The following is a 23650-nucleotide window of genomic DNA, read 5'->3' on the forward strand; positions in this document are numbered from 1 at the left end:
TATTCACTCGCCCGTCAACGAGAACGAATGTTACTAGTTAGTAAAAACATGGTGGGGACAAGAGCGTGAATATCCACGAGATGCCATGATGGAGGAAATCGCAACAAATGGTATGTTTTTACGTTAAATTATGTGTATCCCGAATTACAACATCATTCACCATGATCTTGGCATATCCATGTATACAAGAATAATAAATTTAGCGACTTAGGGTAGACGTGCGAACCCAAAATTTGACAGTGTCGAACTCGACGTTTACCTGACAGTGTGGGCGTCCCGTGTTCGTTTTGCCTTCGTGATTAATCATTCTATTTACACGGTTTCTTGGCGCCCGCGGAATGCTTCAATTTGCATATTAATTCATCAGTTATGCTCTCGATCCAATCCTAACTAGATCTCATCAATCGCTTCGTACTGATTCTTGCGAAACTTACATTCCAGCATTTATCTTGAGCGTCACGTACGAGTTAAGTCAGAATTGACAAGTTACTATTGACAAACAATTCTAGAGGTGTTTTTCATTGTTTTACTTGCGTTTATGCACCACACTTACCTATGTTATTTCTGCAATACTTAATTTAAACATGTTAGATATGGCTAATTAAAGTCAATTGCATAACAATACTTCTATGCCCATACAATATAACCATAGGTATAACCATTGAGTATTGATAGAATTCTCAATGGTATAACCATGTGCCTCTAGCAAGACAGAACAATTTTTAAAACGAAAATAAAATGGATTTAATAACATTGTAATAAGCAGATCTGTACCTCATATAAATAAGGATTCATGCCTTTGAATGCTTATTTTATGATTCATCATTTAATCAATGATATTTGGTCCAGCTAGTTTTGTAGGATTGCAATAATCAAGGATTGGTATGTCAATTATAAATTACAGATTCAAGTGGAGAAAATGCAAGTCCATCTTTTTGTGCTGGATGTTTAAACGCCATTGACGAAGACGAATTTATCCAGGCATTGAGCCAGGAATGGCATATTGACTGTTTCCGGTAAGACTGAGTATTAGCTATAGTAAAGACAAGGCAACCTGCTGAACAAGCACTGCTATCAATGCTTTGTTTGCGATCAGTGGTGTTTCTGTGAAATCTATAATTACCAAAGAATATACATACTTTGGGTCTTTGGTAAATTCTCATAACAACTATTTATTGTGTAATTCTTCTACTGAATATCACCTGTTAACATCATTTTATTAATTTCAGGTGCTCAGCTTGTGATGCAGGCTTGTCGTCTTGGTATTTTGAAAAAGACGGTTTACTATTTTGTAAAAATGATTATTGGGCTGCATATGGTGAGGCTTGCCAGGGATGTGGCCAAGTTATCACCGGTCCAGTTATGCTGGCTGGAGATCACAAATTTCATCCAGAATGTTTTGCCTGTAATTCCTGCAGTAATTTCATTGGCGATGGAGAAAGTTATGCTCTCGTTGAAAGATCCAAGCTATATTGTGGCATTTGTTACAAAAGGCAAATGCAGCCACTTAGCAAAACCGCAAACTATCCATTTGTCAGGAATCCACACAGTATAAGATTGGTTGAAATACCTCCAAACACGAATGGTGCTAATCAAGATCCATGTCGACAAAGAGGCATTAAACTCTCTTTGGATACATCTCCAAGTCCGAGAAGTTGTGGAGGAGCATTACTACGCATCTCTGAGTGAGTTATTGACATTTTTAGATGGATGTAAATCATGTCGTATCGTGCAGCGCATTGTATTTGGTTCAATATGCATTAAAAACTTTAATTTATTTGTATCAATTGATTCGATTTTCATATCAACAATACGTCAATTATATACTTGCAGCATGTCAGTAGTTGTATTATCTATAGTAAATGTTACTATCTTACTGCTGAAGGAAAAAGTTTGCTGATGTTACACATCAGGACATTAATTGTTTCAAAAAGGAACATATTATAAGTCCCGACTACTGTGCAATTATGTTTCTTCATGTCACTGTCAAGTTGAAAAACTTGGCTACTAATGGCAATGTATGTTTCACATGTATCAGTAATTGGGGAATCCTGGAAATCTTATTCGATTCAGACTTGTCTCAAGTAGAGACCAGAGCAACCTGTAGATAACTAAAAATACTAAAAACAATGACTACTTTTTTGCAATATTGCGTATGAGTAAATAGTATTTCGGTTAGATTTAATTTTTCATACTCATGATCCCCAGTACATCGTATGTTTTCTGGTAATAATTGCAAACAAAAAACAGGTTAATGAGAAACGTGCGTGGAAAAATCAGTAAGCTGGCTGCCTCTGTGATGGAGGTTCTGTTTAGGCTATGCTGCAACTTCTCTAATTATAGGTATTTCATAACAAATTAATAATTCCAACTAAATGTTGTATGATCGTTATACAACGAGTGCTTGATATTTGATGATTGTTAGACGCTGATTTGAGCATCGCTAGTATAGGATAAATTGATATTCCACTTGCTGCATGCTACTATTCTGAATGTATCTACACTCACATCGCACTCAACAATATATATCTTTCTATGCATAAGAATGAGTCACAAATATCAAATATATGTTATTCAACCCGTAACTGGCTGCATGTTCTCAGTGTCTCTTCTGCTCTGCAAGTAGAAATTATTGGTGAATCCGATTAACACTTTATACACGACAAGCCACTGTCAAAGATGCTTTTTTTTCTAGATTTTAAATGTACTAGCGTGAGATTAGTACTTGGTTGAAAGGAGATAGTTTTGTAACAAATTTTTTTATTAGTAACTTTTATCCTTCACTATTTTAACATGGATGTCACTAGTCTTCAAAAATAGTTTTCCCTTAGCTAATTATACCCATAATGTACAAGCTACCTGGTGATTTGTCATGGAGAAATTGTTATTTTTCGTCGCCTGCCTGAATCATTATTTCACATCGAAATAAAAGTGGTATTTGTAGATATTGAATGGCAGGGAATTTGTGATCAAGTAATCATGGTTAGTAATTATTGTGATACACCATTATCATGCTTTATTTAGATCCCCAATTATTATGCACATGACTATTTCCTGTAAGTTAGGGCTAAACAGAAGTAGCGTGTGATTTAATCAATCACTTCTAAGAAATTTGCATGTAAAATATAAAAATTTGCACGCAATAACAACTTGTGATTTGCAGTACAATTCATTATCTCAATATATTTATATTGAAATTTTGTATACTGTGTTACAGACTGAACATGACTAGTGATCTTATGTCATTACATATTGGTGACCGAATTTTAGAAGTGAATGGAACACCAGTCAAAGAACAACCCATCGAAAGTATAGAAAATTTAATACGATACTCCGACACCGTCCTACAGGTAATTTATTTGGTTGCTCTGTAATTCATTCTTTTATGAACTTTTACATTCTGCTTTGAAAATCGCAAGTCACCGAACTTTATCTCACTAAATGGTCTTCAATTTTCCAATTGACAAGTTTTAAACCAATTATTGATAAGCTTGTTATTCCAGTTAACCATCGAACATGACCCGGATGCAGTGTCTAGAAGACCATCTTTTCCAAATGCTGCTTCATCTATAGTTACCAGTGCTCTTTGTACAAAAACTAGCCCAGAGGGTAAAGAAAGGCTATTTAAACGGCGAGATGAGGGATACATCAGTGGTACAAGGAGTAGGCAACTTAGGAGAACGCAAGATCCCACTCACAAAGAGCGCAGCAGTTCGATGTCTAGACTACTTGATTGGTGCGTTGTGTTCAAAGTGTCTTGAGTTTACAGTCGCTATCAGAGCAAAAAACCTTTTGTGCAGTATTTTTAAGTTGAAACTTTTATTTTCAGTTCCCCACAACCCAGTGCAACATCTGATTTGAGTCGTACCAGATCTTTCCGAGTAGAACCTAAGAATCAGCGAATATTCAGAGCTAGTGATCTAGTAAAAGGCGAGCTTCTGGGTAAAGGCTTCTTTGGCCAAGTGTATAAAGTGACTCATCGGGATACCGGCGAAGTTATGGTGCTCAAGGAATTGTATCGAGTTGACGAAGAAGCTCAAAAGAACTTTTTGAAAGAGGTAATTCGCTTACACTTGCGTTATATCCACCTTCGTGGTATTTTCGCTTGTTTGACCTCATATCAATTCTCATTAATACATCAATTCAAAAGTAGACTGAAATAATGTTCACAGGTTGCAGTGCTGCGTTCCCTGAGTCATAACAATGTGCTTAGATTCATTGGAGTTCTTTACAAAGAAAAGAAATTGCACCTTGTAACCGAGTATATTTCTGGTGGTACATTACGAGATCTCCTCCATGACACAAACGAACCTTTGCCATGGGAACAGCGAACTTCATTTGCAAAAGATATTGCTGCTGGCATGGCTTACCTGCATTCCATGAACATCATTCATCGTGATCTGAACTCACATAACTGCCTGGTAAGAGAAGACAAAACGGTTGTTGTCGCGGACTTTGGCTTGGCAAGAATCATTCAGAACAGCAATTCACCCGACAAACGCAAATATAGTCGACATTCAGGGGAAACTCGAAGTTCTAAGAGATGTGAACGCAAAAAAAGGTATACAGTTGTAGGTAATCCGTATTGGATGGCCCCTGAAATGATGAAGGGTAATAAGTATGATGAAAAAGTTGATATATTCAGTTACGGGATAGTACTTTGTGAAATAATTGGTAGGGTTCAAGCCGACCCTGATTATCTTCCGAGATCTTCTGATTTTGGCTTGAATCAAAATGTTTTCAAGGAAAAATTTTGCACGAATTGTCCCGAAACCATTTACATGATTGCCTTTTTGTGCTGCGATTTAAACCCAGATAAACGACCTCCATTCGAGGTCATGGAAGTCTGGTTTGAAGGTCTGGCAATGCACTTGTCTGTTGGTGCGCCATTAGCTTCAGACCTAGACTTCGACATTCGTCATTATACTGGGCCCAGCCCAAGTAGCAGTGAATCAACGACTCCAGAAACGTTGGCGCCGCAATTGAAGCCAATTCGTGAAGGACAAGTTCATCAAGAGAAGAAACGTTCCTGCGGATGTGATGATAGCACCTTAGAGCGAGACCCGAGTCCGGTGAATAACAAAAATCCGAAAATACCAGAGATAATTAGCCCAGATAAATATACTAGAGAAAATGTTAAACTGAATGAATCTACTGGCGCCAAAACCTTGGGAAGATATTCCCGACAAAATTCAAGATCTAAAGAATCGTTGTCCGATAGAGAAAAATCTACCAATGCAATTCCTCTAGAATCTAGTGACCTCAACGGGAAATATTCGCGTCAAAACAGTAAAACGAAGTCCAAGGATACTCTTCCCTCAGATATTTCAAAGACTGGCCTATATTTACGGCAGAATAGTAAAAATAAAGGTCTGACTGAAAAATATTACACCAAAAGACAGGACAGTATGCCTCAGGAAAAACCTGGTAATTTGTTGTCTCCATCAAATGAAAGATACATGAAGCAGTTCAGCTGTTCCAAGGATGTCACTGCCAGAGCAGACAATTCCATTGTAGAACATAGTAATCAATGCGTAGATGCAGTTCCTCCAGAGCCGTTGATTGAGAAGATCAAGTTTGTTGGCCAAGCCAACATCGAAAGTGATTTGGACAGACCCTTGGTTCCGTGCAATGTAGGAAATAAATTTTCTTATCAATTCAATACTCCTACTGTAACACATAAAGCCAAGGGGGTGTCTGGGAAAAATTCAAGCGAAAGCGTTAATAGTAAGAGCAAATCAGATGGTGCTTTCAATACTTCAGACGCAGCTAGCGTCGTGAGCTCTTACTTACGACAGATTGCAAAGGGAAAAATATCTCCTGAAAAAGAGAATAGAACTGTGTCTAGATACAACACTTCTAATTCTATGAATAGTAATTCGAGTAGAAGCTCTTCCGAGAGTTCCAAATCGCCAGCTGGATTGTACTTGAGAAGGACTAAAATTTCACCAACGAAGGAACAGCTCAAAAACGCATTTTCACAAGACAGTGCGTCCTCCAACAAAAGCTCATTCGACAATGGTTCTATTGAAAATACCTCAAAGTTGGGAAAATCGGGCTTGCTATTTAGTCAATCTAAACCTAAAAAGGTTATTCAGAACGCTAGCTCGAGAAGTTATGAAAGTACAGTCCCTGGTTCAGACAACAGGTTTTCATTAAAAGGCAGTCTGGGACTCCCAAACAGCATGCCCAAAGAAGATGTGTTCAAGCAACTGGGTGTAGATCATTCGCAAGCTGTAGTTCCAAAAAATGATAATCTCTTTAGACAGGATAGCTTTGGCTCTGATGCCAGTACTTTAAAGAAAAGTGACCTTTATCATACGGATAGTTTTTGTTCAAACGAGAGTACGTTGAAAAAAGATGATTTTTATAGATTGAATAGCATCGACTCCGATACGATATCTCTACCAGGTGGGGACAAAAGTTTGAAATGTTCATGCAAAATATCTGGACAGTGTAAATGCTCCAGAGGTTTTGATGAAAATTCGAGTGATGAAAAAAACCATTTCATAGCTCACCATGATATCGTGAAATCCCTCCAAGCTGATTCGAGAATTCCTCCGAATGAACAAAACGACACACGGCAGGCCTACAGCGGAAGTTTCCGGGCTTCTCAGAAACCGATAGAGGATCGTACTAGTTATAAACATTTTGATCTTTGTAGACAGGATAGTTTTGGATTAGACAGTGCACTGGGTACCATGAAAAGTGATTTCTTTGCTGATTTAAATTTAGTTAAGCTCAGGGGTGGCGGAGCAACACCTGAATTATGTTGTACCCCAGAAAGGTGTTGCACACCTGAACGGCCTGTTTCACCAGTCGAAAGTACTGCTCTATGATCTGAAATAGCTGCTTTTGGTATATGCTAAACAAAGTACATAGTGCAATATAACAATGGCAATTTATTTTCTTCTTGTGTAATATAATGCGTTAGTTTCGCAATATGTATTTGTAAATAGTAGGAGGTAACATGTAATGAGACTTCATTATATGAAGTGATCTTGGTTGGTAAACGATAATATCAGGAGACTGCAGCCGATTTCGACAGAGCTCTACGGCGTTTGGATCGTCTTCACTGATCTGTTTTTTTATCGTTCTTTTTTAATGTGTGGGATAATACGAAAAACTGAGCTTACAAGTTGTACTAATTCTTATTCAAGTATACATAGAAACAAGTGTCGTAAATTATTTCCACTAAAGTTTACACGAGCTTGATGATAATTTATAGAGTCAGGCTGGGTATTCGTGAAATTCTTCCTTAGGTATGTTTGGTTTTTAGAAAACGGACAACATACATTCCTACATAATCTTGCCCCTAAATCTATGAAATGGCTGGTTTTTTCGAGAGTAAGTGATCTGGATTTATCATTGCTGCATTCCATTGTTAAAATTTATCATTGACAGAAGTGTGTTCTTTGTTAGAATTTTTTTCAGAAATATGAATTGGAAGACTATATGATTCCTAGAAGGCAAAAAATGAATTTTGTAGGGGGGACGAGGCAAGTCTAGATAAATTTTAGAACATTTATATGAAGAGAAAACTGTTGAGGCTCAAACTTGTTCTCTCTCGTACTTTAATAGGGAGGGTTCATAATTAAGATACGTAACTCGTACCCAAGTTACACAAGTATTAAATGAAAAGACTGTAGAGAAAACGTGTTTGAGCCCCAATGATTAGACATTTGTGTAAATTCAAATCTATTTTTGGAGTCGAAAATGCAGGCACATAGCGAGTTAGCGAAAAAAAAAATTTTGGCACCGATTTTGAATCGATTATAATTGGATCTTGTATTGTTTTTTTTTTATACCTTGAAATGCATAAATAAATTTTTAGTACGTAAAGTAACTATAAAAACCAAACCGCAGATGAAAGTCTGTGTCTGTATAGAACTCTCTACGTGTACATAAATCTGTACATAGTTTTTGGCCTTCTGAAATTAGGTTTCACAACGAAGATGAAATACATCCGTACTAGTGTTGAAGTATACTAAAGAAGCCTAGCACTAACACATTTTTGTTTTTCATCTAGACCTTATCATTAAGAAAAAATATTAATCGCAGGATAAAATAAATTATATAATCAGATCTTATTTATCGTCTTGTAATGTTCTAGCTGTTTTCGTTATTATTTAAGTTCGTATGCGCAATGCAGTATTTTTTTTTTTTAGTGAGTATTGTTTACAAAAAATTTAAATTTAATACCTGTGTGATTGTGACCGTTGAAAGACTGCTAATAATTCCATTAAAGATGGCTTATAATCTCAGCTTTTTTTTAGAATTAGTTTCGACAACTCGTCAGTTGTCTCTAGAGTGTTGACATAATTTATCACCAGCTAGAGTGCGATTATTAATCTCATTTCATTGATTCTACCCTGCGGTTGAAATATAATTATCTGTTACCTAATTTACAATCAAAATGTACTTAATGTATTAAGTTATCGTATAATTGAACTACAGAATGATTGTCGACAAAAAATGTCGAATTGAAACCGCGACAATGAGCCCATAAAAAGAAACAAATTGTATACGTCAGTGATGAAATGTTTATTTTTTTGGGCGCCTAATTGATGAATCAATTAGACTCATTAGAACTTCACATCCTGAGTGCATTCCTTCTTATGCTGTTGATAAATAGTTTCGGTGGCATTGTCGTAATGGTTTCAAACAAATGTATAAGCGTTAAACGTTGTCTGTGATAGAAAGTGTTGCGAAACTGTGTAGCAAACAATCAAGTATTTGTAATTATTAACTGGCTACAATGAAGTTTAACATGAATAATATTATTTACAATACTCATATTCAAATATAACAGAACTAAATACGTCTACTATAGTTGAATGAAATCTAACATTTAATATCTTTTTTTTGTATAAATTTGAGTTCGTATCAATGATGATAAATGAGTAATAACGGTAATATTTCTGAGATATTTTTTAAATAACAGTATTGAGCATTCAGTGTTGTTTGGTCACATGGTCAGTATTAAAAATGTCAATAATATCTTTGAAAAAAAAATGGTATTTCAATATCTTGTAAATTTGTACAAAATACGCCAGCACAGTTGTTATCATATTTTTGATGCACCACTGACCGTTTATAGACTTGGTCGTTGTATAATAATAGAGTGGATTTATTGAGCTGCTGACTCGCCTGCGTATGTAAATCCAATTGTTGCAATACTATAGATCGGATAAGAATCAGGGAATTGCTGAATGGCTCAAACAAAATACACACGCTAAACAATGCGTATTTCAATGTTCCAGCATCTTACGATATTAAAACGAATAACAATCTTCATTACTTGTGCAACGTTGAAACTATAATAGGTATCCTGATAAACGGAATTTCTCACTAACGTTTTCAAATTAAAAAATAAAAAAGTGCCACGCGTGTAGATTTTAGTTCATTGAATATTTTAACAACGTTGTTACGTCGCGGGAGATTTTCCAAGTTGAAATTTCAAGAAGAAAACCTAAATTTCGATATCGCCTTCTGACTTTTTGTTAAGGCTCTTATCCGATGTCTCGTCATCTAGTTGTAACGTGCAGCGTGCCGTGTGAAACTTATCAACGAAAAAAATCATCCGCTGCGGATATAGCCTTTTATACCTTTGGTACCGTTTAATTGTAGAATCATTTATCGATGATAATTTTTAACGCACAGTTATAATAGTGCTAAACAATGTGTCCGATTTAACATTCCAATAATGCAGAAAAGAAAAATTTCAACAATAAAACGTTTGTTAATAATAATAAATCATTTTGTTATTTTCATGTTTCCTCAAAACGTTGACTAAAGATTACCAATCATCAGTCAACGCCCCAAATGTGAAACGACAAAATCGTTCGCATCTTCGCAAGGTAATTCTTCTCCGAATTCAAAGAAAAAGGCGCTTCTATTGCACTGCACATGACGACTTGCATCTACATCGTATAGATGGCAGCACACAAGCTTGTGGTTAACTGCAATTCGTTATGCATTTCCCCGACAGATAGCGACAAGCTGTCCAATTGCACGACGCTGAGCGAAAGCTTTCCAATTTTGAAAAGCTGAATCAGAAACCTGATTCTATCAACCAGTAGACATTGGGGAAAAATTCAATGCGGATATTAACACGGAATCGTTCGAATATCCGACATTTCGTATGGTTTTTATTTGTCACATTGCAAATCGCTAGATTTGCTGAAACTGTATAGGTATAAGATATGAGGAACCTTGAGATGAGGACAGCAACAAGTACGGACTCTTTGCCAACGCATTTAATAAGACAGCTAAAATTATTATCATCGTAGATCAGCGAGTACAGGCTGGCAAAGTGTGCAACGAAATGACAGAATGTGAAATGACGATTGAGACGGTGCCAAAGGACAACAAAAGGCGGTCTCCAAAGTGGTTAAATTATATACTGCAAGTATGGTACTACAAGCGTATTATCATGCCTGGTTACGAGTCGCTGGCTTCTTCGGCTGAAGACTAACAACCGTTCTTACTTTGACAAGCTTTAGAAGCATGTCCTCGTCGCCGAATTTAATCAGCGCGGATTTCATATCCCAACCAACTCCGTGGCGGTACAAATTTCAAATGAATTTTGTTGCTGCATATCTCACATTGAAACTGCAAATAGATACGTTTCAGATGCATGAATATAGATCTCCTATACATATATCTGAGTGTAATTACGATATCAGATTTCAGATTTCAAATTTCAAAGAAGTTTCGAGCATAGTCCGAGTCCTGCGAATCATATTTTAGTCGTGTGCATGCGTAGATGAGAATGATATTAGGAATATACAATTATGCGTTAGGGATTACGAGGAATACGTGACAGAATCATTCGTTTCATTATTTTATTTTAATTTTTTACATGTGTTTTCCGCATTTTGTGTATCGCGTCTGCCCGGAATACTAATAAAAGTTTGTTGAGGTCAAGTGTCGAATCGTGCTCTAAAAATAATGAAATTTGAATACGCGTTTCGAGGGTTATATGGTTTACGTTAAAGCGAAGATGTTATCCGGGTGGCCAGATCCGTGGGAACTTTACTGGATGAAGAAGTGAATTTGCGGACGTTATACACGTCGGTATGGGTAGGAGAGATATCATAATACAACGTGAAATGAGAAACGAGAAATAAGCATGCAAGAGAAATGCTTCCTGCCACTCTACTCTGTAAAGTAGCTATATAGCGGAGTCGAAGCTAGAAAACGCCTCGCTTCTTGATAAGTTATAACGTTATACAACAGACTGCACACCGGTAAAATCCCATACACTTCAAGCTCAACATCTATTAAACCAGATATGAAATTATACAACTACTAATTCATTCGCGCTGACAAGTGGCAGCGAATTGCTGCTCAAATTTGTTTACTTCGCCCCCCTCGCTGAACGTATCTTCCTTTCCTTTTCTCCCTCTTCCTCTCTCTCCTTCTCTCTGCGGATATGAGCATCCAACGGAACAGCTAAATCGCATAAACGATACAAAGGTAAAACAAACAGCTCCTTTCATTTCCAGTACCGGCTATTACCTCTGCACATGAGTAACAGTGCGACGCGCCTTACATTAGTCTCGTTATGCGGACCGATTTGCCCGCTATTACACCTGCTGCACTTACATCGTATGTAACGTAGCTGCAAAATAATGTGTCAGGAATTCTAGCGATGCAATTATAGTCCCGTGGGGTGCGGGTGCCACCACTCGCGACTTACCGTCACCGCAAATATCATTCGCTAGCTTAATTCTTCATTTCGCGCGCGAAGTTTTCCACGTTGAGATACGCCGCAGCAATGATATTTATGCCGGGCGAGAGACGTAATTAAAAATAAATAATTAAGGGAGTACAAAGCATAAACAGGGAGGTATATATATGCGTAAATTTATAGGTCGCTCTGACGACGGAAACTTTAAATTTTAAGGTCCTGCTCAGTGCAGAGGGTGTCGTCGTGCCTGGAGGATAGGAGGAGCGAGTCGCACTCCGAGTTTACTGGTTCCTTTTTCCAACTCGCCTCGTCTCGCTGCTGAATGAAATGATAATAAAGTTTATCGCCCGGAGCTCCCAGTGTTCCCCGTGATCCTGGAAATCTCGAGATATAAACGCCGAGTGAGCCGCCGCAAGGACCATAGAAAAAACCTGACAGTCGACCGGGCGCTGCAGGCGTTTTAGGGGAAACACAAGATGCCAGATTTCGGCACTTGTAAACTCAACCGTCTTTCTTTCGTATACCATATTGTCGGTATATTTCGCCTTTCCAGGGTTCAATTTCCTAACCGACCCGTTACGCCATCGAGCAACAACACCGCCGTACCGCAAAAGATTTTTGGGACCTATAGCCGATTCGATTATTTCACGAGGCTTTTATATTGACTGAAAATCGACGTGAACTTCGTGATTCCAAATCATACGTATCGGTGGACCCTTCGCAACGGCGAATAATGAGACCAGCTGTGCGTTACCCCTGAGACTATACACGTATAACGAGGATATGGATCGAGGAATCGTGCGTTTGAAATCGAGGAAAATCGAAGTACGTGTGTGAAAGATTGACAGGTGTGGAAGAAGAATAAGAAGTATTATTACGAGAGAAAGGTTCGGCGATACGATGTATAACAAGAACGTCGCTCCGTATCGGCGATAGAGGAGGGACTCACGTCTATCTGGAGCCAAGGTGGCCCAAAGTTTGTTCGTAATGGCCGCGATCTCATCTCGCGGTGGCCGCCTATCGCGATAATACCATTATGCGAATTCGTGATTTGCATATTTCAGAAACCGCACCGTGCACCGGCTTTACACAGGAAAGCATAAACAACTCCGTTAACTGGGTTTCTGCCCGAGAGATGAGTTGCTCGAAGGATTTATGAAACACCGTTCACCAAGAGTTTTACGCTGCTGCTGCCCCTTCACTCCCCTTCTAGTTACTCTGCACACGCTATCTAACCTCCATCCTCTTTCTTCAAACAAAACGTTATTATTCCAGGACGTATACATATAACTAACGAAGATGATAGCTACATGTATATCGCGTATACGTACTTTATACTTTTCATTCACTTGCGCATTCTACTATTTCAGATATCCATACGCGGTAATGTATTAGGCTGAATTTGTGGCATTTGCTTTTATTTTTTGCCAAAGGATTACCCCTTTGGATGCTTGCAATTTTTCAGCCAAAAATAGAGTATTTTTGGAATCGATTGTATGACGCTTTTCTACTGTATTTTGCACCTAGGAACATGAATCCGTCGACGAAATTAGGCTACGAACATTTCCCATCAAGATATCTCAATTTTTCTGCTCCGAAAAACGAAAAATTGGCGATAACTCGTTCAATTTTGTAGATAGACCAATTGAACTTGTGAATCCGGATTTCTGAGGTCAAAATACATCATAATAGCATATAAAATGAAATATTACTCCGTTGGATATTTTCGATTTTTCGGCTAAAACTTAAGTATTTTAAAAATCGACCGTATGGCACTTTTCTTACGTATTTTGACCTCAGGAATCCAAATCTGGAAGAAAAATTGATCTATCTCTGAAATTGACCGAGTTATCGCCAATTTTCACCTTTTTGGGGTCGAAAATAAAAAATTGATTTTTTGATGTATCTTAATGTAATTTGAGCTCAGGAATCCGAATCTAAGAGAAAAATTGATCAATCTGCAAAAATGACCGAGTTGTCCCCATTTTTTCGCGATTTTTGGCATAAATTTTAGGATATCTCGAAGGGAAAAAATCGTAGCTCAATTTGGACAACGGATTCGTGTTTCTGAGGTCAAAATACATAAGAAAAGTGCCATACGATCGATTTTTAAAAATAAAAAATTTTGGCCAAAATTTGAGATTTTTCCAAGGGGTACCCCTTACGATTTTTTCAAATTTTGACCAAAAATTTTTATTTTTTAAAATTGATCGTATGGCACTTTTCTTACGTATTTTGACCTCAGGAACACGAATCCGTTGTTCAAATTGAGCTGCGATTTTTTCCCTTCGAGATATCCTCGAATTTATGCCAAAAAATGCGAAAAAATGGAAATAACTTGATCATTTTTGCAGATAGATCAATTTTTCTTTTAGATTCGGATTCCTGAGCTCAAATTACATAAAAATACATCAAAAAATCAATTTTTTATTTTTGACCCGAAAAAGCGAAAAATTGGCGATAACTCGGTTAATTTTATAGATAGATCAATTTTTCTTCCAGATTTGGATTCCTGAGGTCAAAATACGTAAGAAAAGTGCCATACGGTCGATTTTTAAAATACCTAAGTTTTGGCCCAAAAATCGAAAATATCAACGGGGTAATATTCCATTCTATATGCTATTCTTATGTATTTTGATCTCGGGAACACGAATCCGTCGGTCAAATTGAGCTACGAATATTGACCTTGCGACCAATCAGCCAACGAATAAAATCTCAACACCGTTCAGCGGCACAATTCACTCATTTTGCAATAGTCCAGTCGACCCACAAGCAAAATGCAACGGCACCAATCGGTACACCCTAATATAGGTGCACGAATTTAGTGATAAGACGCTTAGCTCGTATTTCGATTTTCGATCGGTCATCAATTTTCCAGAACAGGAGGATAGGAAAACCTAGAGTCAGAGCTGGATGAAGTTTTTGGGTAAGCGTAACTCTTGCACGGTCTCGGGCGGCGGAGAGCAGCGTTGCAGCAGCTTCCATGGAATACATTTACGAATTTGTGGAACCCGAACGGTGCGTCCGGCTCGGCGGTCGGTTCAGATGGATGGCCAAGACCCGGAGAAGGTGGCACTTGATGGGTGTAAACGGTAGATAAGATCGAGCGGGAGCTCCCCTATGGATCTACCGACTCCTATTTCCAAAGTTGACTCGGTCGCCTTTTCACAGGACCATGGTTCATCCCCTTTCGTTCCCTTTCCGCCCTCCTTGGTCATCCCCTTTCACCGACCCGCACCTACGCTCGCCTATCTCCGAAGACTTTTAATTATCCCAAAGTCCTAAGACAAAGGATCGTCGGCCAAGCGGCAGAGAAAAGACGGACAGGCAAACAGGCTGCTCTTAGGGGACCAAAGTTGACTTATATGACGCGCGTTTGACACAACCTCACAGGTGAATACCCACGTCTATACTTCACCGGGTAAAAATTTTCATTGGGTGTATTTCTCTTTTTATTTTTCCATGATTTATGCTTTAGGTATCTATTTTTGTATACATATACAGGTAAGACGGATCGATCGACACATTTATTTTTTCCCCGAGAATTTGATCGCGAATCGCGTTATTCGAATGTTCCTTTCTTACGAGCATATTACCTTATCTATATTCTCTTTATTGCAGGCAGAATTTTGATATACGTGCCCGCGGGATTCTTCGATACCGAGTTATGTATCATCGGAATAAAAAAAAAAATCTTCATGTATATAATGCATGCATCAGGTACGCCGTTGCGAGGTCTTGTTCCCGGCCATAACATCAGCATTCGCTAAGTCATTCCCTTTGGAGCAAAATTTCATCCAGAGTTTGGGACCCGAGGCTGAGCTCTTAGCGGACACAAAGCTGCCGCTATCTGAGACATCAGTGTCCGATAGCAAAGTCAGGTGACATTTCTAACCCTCGGAAAGGTGGCCGAGGTGACCGAGGCGACCGGCGATGCTTCTCTTATTATCAAACCCGAAATCCTGCCCGGGTAAAACTCGAGAGAACCATGTCGGCGGCAAGGGCGCGTTTGACAGGCCGCATCGATGACAGCAAATATTTACAACGTCATGTTCGCCGGACGGGGCGTTACGTTTCGTTCCTGCCTACGGACCTCAGTAGTGAAAATCCCTCGCGTGGCACCCAAAATTACGTCCAACAACATCCAACGAGTATTTCGAATTTTCGTTGCCCGCAACTGATTATCATACGGAGTACAGTAATATCGCATTTTATGTTACCGTTACTAATTACAACCAATATTGATATCTGACAGCAAATATTTTTCGTTCATTCGGATCTGCTTTCCTTTCTATAATAGAGATAATCGATGGAATGTGGTTGTTCGGAAAAAAAGCGAAATCTTCTTTCACATAATAACCAAAACGGATTATTTAATGGCAAGTGATTTTTGAATTTGTCTCCCAATTCCATCTGAGGATAAATCCGATCAGATATATATGTATACGTGATCAGATTCTTGGCCAGAGTTTGTAAATTAAATTTTTTTTTGTTACCGGTTAGAAAAACACGAGAGCAATAAAATTCAAAATTCGAGTGATCTAATACGTCAGTAACCGATTTTATTACATCCCACTGGAAGGAATTGTAGAATTTACGTGTAACCGGAGAGCGCGAGACTCGCAGACGTGCTCGTAATGGTCAGCTTAGGTGAAGTGGAAGGTGATTATGTGTTTGTTTCTTCTCGTAATACTTGAGAAACGTTCGAAGTGCCTGTAGTGGGTATATATTCATTGTTTCGATAATTATCCGAAGACAGGTCAGACAGGCCGTTTGAGTGCGGGTGCTGAGTACAAATATCATCCTTTCAACAAAAGTATCCCGGGCAGCTGCAGAAAGACGAAAAATTGTAAGTACCTACGCCCAAGCATTCGCGCAGCTTATAAAGACTCGCCCATTTCAAGACTCGACTCTAAGCCACCGGAGTCCTAGGATAAGTCTATTGGTGTAATTTCGTCGCAATTATTACAAGCTGAGATTACTTCGGTGTTCGGACAATGCAACGATTGCACGGACCGATGCAGTTGGGCGAAGAGGAGATACATACGAAATGCGAGACGAATACTCATAGTACATCATCATCATCATTATTACACGGGCATATTTCCGCGCTTCGAGGAACGTCAAAAAGTTTTCACGAGTAATAAGGTTACGAAGATTATCGAAACTTTGTCCCTCGAATGTTCGCAACTTTGTTCGTTCTACGAGCGTACGGAATTCTCCTCGGTGATTCTGAGTGAAACCAGTGCCACTCGTCGAGTTGGCTTTGGCGAGGGGGGAATCGGACCCCCTGCGGGGATATCGGTTACGCTAGAAAACGAGCTCAAATAAGTTTCCGTGCATCTTCCTCGGAGCGGGATTTCACCGGATTCATCGGCCCTGCTAGCTGGGGACTGCTCGGGACTCACGAGGGCCCGCTGACGGTGGCGCCAAGGAGATCCGTATCTTGGCGCGAGGCCCTGGGCCCAAAGCCATGCCCGTCAAAGATACCATCTAATTCCGATTCGTCCGTGTGGCTTAGGTGCAGCCTTTAGGCTTCCACGCTCGGGGCCCTTCGCTGCGGCACGAGGTAGGTATGTACCTGTTATTTCGATTCTTTTCGTAGCTTCGAAGAGCGCCCCCCGCGCCTCTTCCACTCCTGGATTTTCTGGTGTCGTTTACGTCCCTTACGTCCACCCGATACCCGCGTACCGCCCTTGCGTATACGCGTGTACTTGTATCTCGAGATCGTTGGCTGCCGTTCGGCAGCTATAATGTATAAGTAAACGGTGCAGCTAGCGAATAGCGCCGCTTTTACCCCAACTTTTAAGGCCCCGGCAGACGTCGTACCCTTTCGGCAAAAGGGTGTCCCCCGTGTAGCAACATAACAGCAGCTCTTGCCGTATCGATCCGAAGAATCTGACTTTTCCTTACCTTCGGTGTCCCTTTGGGTACACGTGAAACAAAACGTTTCTCTGTAAAACTTATAGCTGGCCCGGCGGACCACGCGAGTCTCTGATTCGGTATACGGTATATACCTATATGCATATTACAACCGTTTCTCTATACATTAAATCACCAATTTGGCACGCTTGTTTACGGCTAATATATGCGCTTGGAAAATGTTTATGCTTCCGTACCGTGCGTCGTAGATAAAAGCTGTAGGGGTAGGTCAGGTAAAAGATTACGTTCGTGCTCGATTAGCCGTCTGCTTTCGTCACAATTTTTCTTCAAAGATTCACTCGATCCGGCAATACCATCTCGCAGCAGCTGCGGCTCTTCGATCGACAATGAATTTTCGCAATTTCAAACCAATCGAGATATCTGAATTTTTTTCGCCTCGAAAAGCACGTTTGTATACCGCGCGATGCCGTACACGATATTACACACACCAAAAACTTGATGATCGTTCGGAGGCATGGCTGCTACTCCGATACCGAAGACAGTTATTATACTTTCTCTCACGATTACCTCGACGTTGACCATTTATTCATTTCTTACCGGCTTCATTTTATTTTCCTCACATCGACAAATAAAATATGAATCGTCGTGCGTGCCGCGCGGCGAGGTCAAAACGGCGCCATATTTGGTACCGTTTAATTAACGTCCCAATTCCGCCGCTGTATACAGACACTGTTCAATTATCACCGATCCTATCAAATTCAACCTCGGTACTAACGAACAATTAACAGGTATACACATCCTGCGCCGGTATATATCGAGCTGCGGTTTCCAAATTATTAGATAACCGAGCTCATTCAGCGCGCATACGCAACGAACAATTTCCATTCGTCCGCACACGCGTCGTACGTAATTTACCTCCGATCTTTTTTATCAACGTATTTTTATCGCGTAAAATATACATAAATGCGGATCGGATTTTCATTTGTCATTAATTTACCGCTCGGATATCCGATATCCTAGCGGAACGATTTCCGCCATCGATTATGCCAGGAAGAAGTAAAAAGAAGAGAACGAAGGGCCTCGTAGTGTTGCCGCAGCAATTAATGTCGGTGTGGATAAATTTTTCTTTTCCGTCTGTAAGATAGCAGCGCGTCGGGATGCTGCGGTTCGCTGATCGTAGTCCGTTTCTATGTAGTTCACTTCTTGCCCCTAACGAAGTAACAGATAATATGAGGCAGGTACGTACCGTAGAGACTGGTGTACGTAATACCGACCTAGAAATACACGTGACATAGCGGGTCAGAGACGAGTATACAGGTATATGTATATATATATAGTTAGAAGCGACGTCAAGTTAATGGTTGACGGCATTCGAATATCACGCGCATACCTAGGAAAGCGGGCGAGACGAGGGGAATAGATAAAACGGAAGATAGAGCGAGCGGGAAGGAGTACGGCAACGAGAGACGAGAAAAGAGAGAGATTGTGAAGGAAGGTATATAAAAACAAAGAAAGAAAAGGGAAGAAAAACAACGGATGAAACGTCGTCTTCGTCGGTGCTTTTGCCACGACGCCCCGCGGCGCGCGACATGCCTGCGGCTCGAGCGCCATTTAGCGTGAACCTGTCTGCTGCCTCGACCCGGTAGAAACTGCTCCTTGATTCCCGAAATCAAATACGTGTAACGTGTCCGAGGCGCGTACACGGTGAGCATCGTCCCACCGACTACCTTACACTCTCTCTCTACTCATATGTATAATACCGTAACGCCGCATCGCGCATCGCCGATACTCGAATTATTGTACTTCCTTTCGCCAGCGAGATTCCACTTCGAGTCCCTCCAATTTTGCTCAATAAATTCGAACGCGCGCGTCGTCGCGTACGGAAATTGATTTTTCCAGTAATACGATAACGTACCCCGGTCGTTTGGTCGGGAGTGAAAAACGTTACGAGCTAATCGAAGCCTAGGTAAGGCGCCAGAAGTGTTGTTTTCGTCTAGGTCGGTATAATATAATGGTAGTACCGCGTCGTTGAGCCACCATACGACTCGTTAATCCGCGTCGCTACCGCGTTGTCGGTATACCTACGTCGGTTGTCGGTTCTGTTTTCTCCTGGGCCCGGATAGAAGATCGGGCCCTCGATGATTAGGGATTGTTTACTGCGCTAGACACGGATCAATGACGCTTCCGTGGAGGCTTTATTGCGGTACACGCCGTAAAAATTGGTATTTCGGGGAGCTCGGGGATCACCGGACTCCCGGGACCTATCGCCGCTAACATATGGCTAGCTGAATTTTTGGGACCCATTAACATAACGCCGGGGCCCACCTGCTCTGCGCGTACAAAACTCACGGTTACCCCTATACTCGTCACGAATGTGCGTCGATATTACAGACGTATACGTACCGCGCGGCGGCGGCGGCGGCTCCTTCTTAAAATCCGGGAAAAACTTCCGTTCGTATACAAACGAGCCGCATTAGCGAAATGTAAATGTGGAAATTAAGTCGGAGAGAAACGTTCCTCCCTTTCAACGGCGCACTTGAAGTTCCTCGGAACGAATCGCTCGTATACAAGCAGCGGATAAATTTATGAAACTTATGTCCCGCGTCGACGAAAGTAAGTCTGAAAACATTAGATCCAAAAGTCAGATACGGATAGATTTGCTGGTTTCGAGATATAGCGGTTCCCTTGTATCCTCTGAACGGTGATCCCGCGTCGCGTCGGTTTCTCCGAAAAATCTGACCTGCTACTGACCCTGATGCCGAGATTGATATCCGCCTGAAATCCCAATAAGGGTAGTTTTCCATCTCCACGGGGAATACCCGTGAAAATCGTATACGCGCCCGCGCGCGTCCTACGTATACACGTATAAGCGCACGTGTGCGTATAGGTATGTAATATCTGGGCTAGTCCGGCTGCCGCTGGATAAGTGGCAGCGATACGGCGCGGCCGTGCGGAACGAAGCGAAAGTGACAGACGGCGCGCAATATTGTGCATTCCTATCTCTCTATGAATTCAGTGCGTCACGGTGCGTTTGTACGCGTTTATAAACTATATAAACCACACGCCCACGGCTCGGTAACCGCATTCATATCTTTCTACCCGAATATCCAAATCGCAGCGAATGTATGTATATCTTTCCGTCGGAGGGTGACGATTCCAATATTTTATACCACCTACGACATTTTACCGATGCTCACTTTTCTTCTATCTTTTTCTCCATAAAGTATGGATACAATTACTCATCTCTATTCGAATATCTTGACAAAAATTTATTTCGTTCAAGTCTTTTTCTCTTACAAGTTTTTACCGCATCGGGTTAACGAATCAACGCAGTGTGCGCAAATTAGAGAACGTATCGAAGAATTTTCGGGGCCTTTCGAGGCCCTGATTTGGCTATTTATTTAATACACGCCGTATTTCGAGGAGTCGCGATCGATGCGGTTTTACCGCGAAGCGATCTCAAATTTGTAGAACTTCTAAGATCGTGGTCGTTAAATATACCTGCTGCAAAATTTTATAACACCGATGTAATAACGAGGCGATTTTCAATTTCTTCGAATACCTATGCTTTTGAATTCTTTGAAAAATTTATAACGCCGTCAAAAATAGGCGAAGCACCTTCGCCCCGGTATCGACGAACAAATGTAACGTCATCGTCGACCTCACGCAGCTAGAAAATGTGACCGGGAATCGGTTCACTCTTCAAAATCGTTTAAATGGGATTGCGGTTCCGGAATGGCGGTGTTTGACAATGACCCTTTAGAACGTGGTACAGATGGAAGGAATTCGTAACGATCCCGCCACCACGAGAGACGACCGAGTCCGGACCTTTATACATACAAACGCCAATGTCTCTCCGTGGAGTCTGCTGATGCCCCGTGGAGTGAAAAGGTGCGGCGTCGCGGCGTCATCGCTTGTAAGCAAACGAGACGGGGGTGAGTAGGAACAACGTCGTCACGTGACACGGTCCAAAAGTCTCCTGATTTACGGGTAGCTCACTCACCCGCACAAAGCGTTGTTTCGTCTAATTACGCGATCCGTACCACCGTGAAGCCGAATGTACTTTTGCCGGAGGGGTCTTCGACGTACATCGCCTCAACTTCGTACACCGACTCGAGTTCTTATCGTACGATCCAGCTGCTGTAGCGTTCCTCTGATAAAATAATTTTCAGGAAGAAGGATTTCGCTCGACGTTGTGAGAAACGAAGGAGAAAAAAATCATATCTAGTTATTATACAATCGAGTCTCATTGTAGCCACGTGGACGTCCGCGGTACGACGCCCCTGGTACCTATCGCTTGGCGTCGAAGAACGGCTCCTCATCCCGAATATGACTGCTGCTTCAGCAGGAGGACGACGCGGAATTGCCCACCCGCCATATCGTCAGCGCTCGTCTCAAACCAGTACGAATATCCAACGGTGCGCTGTTAGCCGTGTACCTTCCTGGCGCTGAGCGTTCCTCCGAGTGTATATTCCACGTGAGTATGAGTATATATAGACGTGGTGATTCGGTCTTGGTGCGTCCAAGGGACCCATCCACGTGCAAGTGTGCTCTGGCATCGGGGGCGTGTCGACTCCCTGGTGGTCTTCTTCCACTGGCGTAAGCCTGCCTCGCCTCGACTTCTTCCTCTGGTTGTTCCTCGCGCGCCTTGCACCTCGACTCCTTCGTCTCGGACCCCAGGATCCGACGAATCGTCGATTGTAAGTACGGCTCACCCTCGCGAAAAAATATTCACGAGTTTCGCTCGTGGTCCCGAAGGTGACGACATATTTTCGCGCAGCGACAAAAAAAAAAAAAAACAATCATTGACAAATGTTCGTGGCAATGAAACGAGTGGAGAGTCGTCTGGTTGTCTGAGGATCGAGCACGTTTCGCCGCAGCCTCATTTGTGGAAATTTTCGAGTTCGAGCCAGTTCGGGAGGAGGACGGTGAGGACGAGCCATCCATCGGTTGTCATCTTCGTCGAAGAGTCTCGCGGCCCGTGATCGTCGGACTCGGACGCCAATGAGCAGGTAACTACCGCGCAACAAGCCGTTTCACGTAGAATCCCCTACGCCCCCGCGTCCCCGAGGGCTCCTTCGTCTTCGATCTGGTCACGAACATCAACTTTTGCTCGTCCGCCTGCGGCCGCATCGGTTAATATAAACCGGGCAACGAGGATATACGCGCCGTATGAATAGAAGTAGTCGCTCCCTCCCCCCCCTCACACGAGCTGACTTTTTGCGACGTCGTTCGCTTACTTTCTTCCGTAGGTCGGAGTCGGAGGACGGACACCCCGCGGAGGTGCGTCCTGGCGCAATTTTGCGGCAGCTGGTTATCGAGGACGTGTCGGGCATGTTATTCGTCCTGCAGGAATCGAACGCGCAGCTGAAATCTGTCGGACTATCCGCGGTACACGCCCGGTTCTTGCTGTTCGCCGAGGCTTCTTCATTTGGATCACGTTTTTCTGACCCCGTATTGGCAGCACCCCGCGTTCGAGACGCCGCAATAATTTATTATTGCGTTAGTACGGGTATAACAAGGTAGGCAATCCGTACGGTATTACCGTACAAGGGAAGGACCTTCACTCGCGAGAAAGAGCGGCGGCTCTTCGATTGGAAGATGAGTCGTTTCTTTGAAATCGTCGATTCCTCCACATTATATTGACGAGAGTAAAATTATTCGACGCAATTATCGTAGGTGCGCAACGCGAGGTGCAAAGACGGAATCGGATCACCGAATTCGATCGGTAGACCGTCATTTTTTTTTTTTGGGCATGACCCGAGATAATTGCAAGGCTATATACTTAGTCGAAGATGCGGACGACGGTGTGCGCGTAACGTAGTGAATTTTTATATTTTCACCCCGCCGTATTGAACGCGGTGTTAATTATTTTGCTGGGAAAGTCATAAAATGCAAATGAAATATTTCAAAAGCGATTGGCAGATTGCGAATGAAAGCTGTTCGCGAGGCGAGTCGGTGGGCGCCCAAGGTGGTCGAGTAATTTCGTGAGCCGAAAGCGAGTAACAAGAATAACAGGGGAACGTGCTTCGTGTGGCCATTGAGAAAAGAACTTTCGACGCTGAGTAGAAA

General features: G+C 41.6%; 1 protein-coding gene across 2 annotated transcripts; it reads left to right on the forward strand.

Annotated features, from left to right (window-relative positions):
* Positions 1-24: 24 nt before the first annotated feature.
* LOC105684742 (LIM domain kinase 1) lies at positions 25-9752 on the forward strand. Of its 2 annotated transcripts, XM_012398365.3 has the most exons (8): positions 25-110; positions 905-1016; positions 1230-1685; positions 2251-2343; positions 3218-3350; positions 3504-3736; positions 3830-4058; positions 4173-9752. In XM_012398365.3, exons 1-8 carry the CDS (start codon positions 86-88, stop codon positions 6837-6839), a joined length of 3948 nt encoding a protein of 1315 aa, XP_012253788.2. In that variant the 5' UTR covers positions 25-85; the 3' UTR covers positions 6840-9752. The 2 variants fall into 2 exon arrangements, with proteins under 2 accessions (XP_012253788.2, XP_012253796.2); XM_012398373.3 differs by lacking the exon at positions 2251-2343.
* The last annotated feature ends 13898 nt before the right edge of the window (positions 9753-23650 follow it).

This window comes from Athalia rosae, chromosome 2 (assembly GCF_917208135.1).
Source record: "Athalia rosae chromosome 2, iyAthRosa1.1, whole genome shotgun sequence".
Taxonomy (NCBI): Eukaryota; Metazoa; Arthropoda; class Insecta; order Hymenoptera; family Athaliidae; genus Athalia; species Athalia rosae.

Bases quoted from the DNA above. Each gene is read 5' to 3' on its own strand.
- LOC105684742 (XM_012398365.3), top strand. From the start codon at position 86: ATGATGGAGGAAATCGCAACAAATG. The intron at 111-904 runs GTATGTTTTTAC...TATAAATTACAG, and splicing joins GGAGGAAATCGCAACAAATG to ATTCAAGTGGAGAAAATGCA. The intron at 4,059-4,172 runs GTAATTCGCTTA...TAATGTTCACAG, and splicing joins AAAAGAACTTTTTGAAAGAG to GTTGCAGTGCTGCGTTCCCT.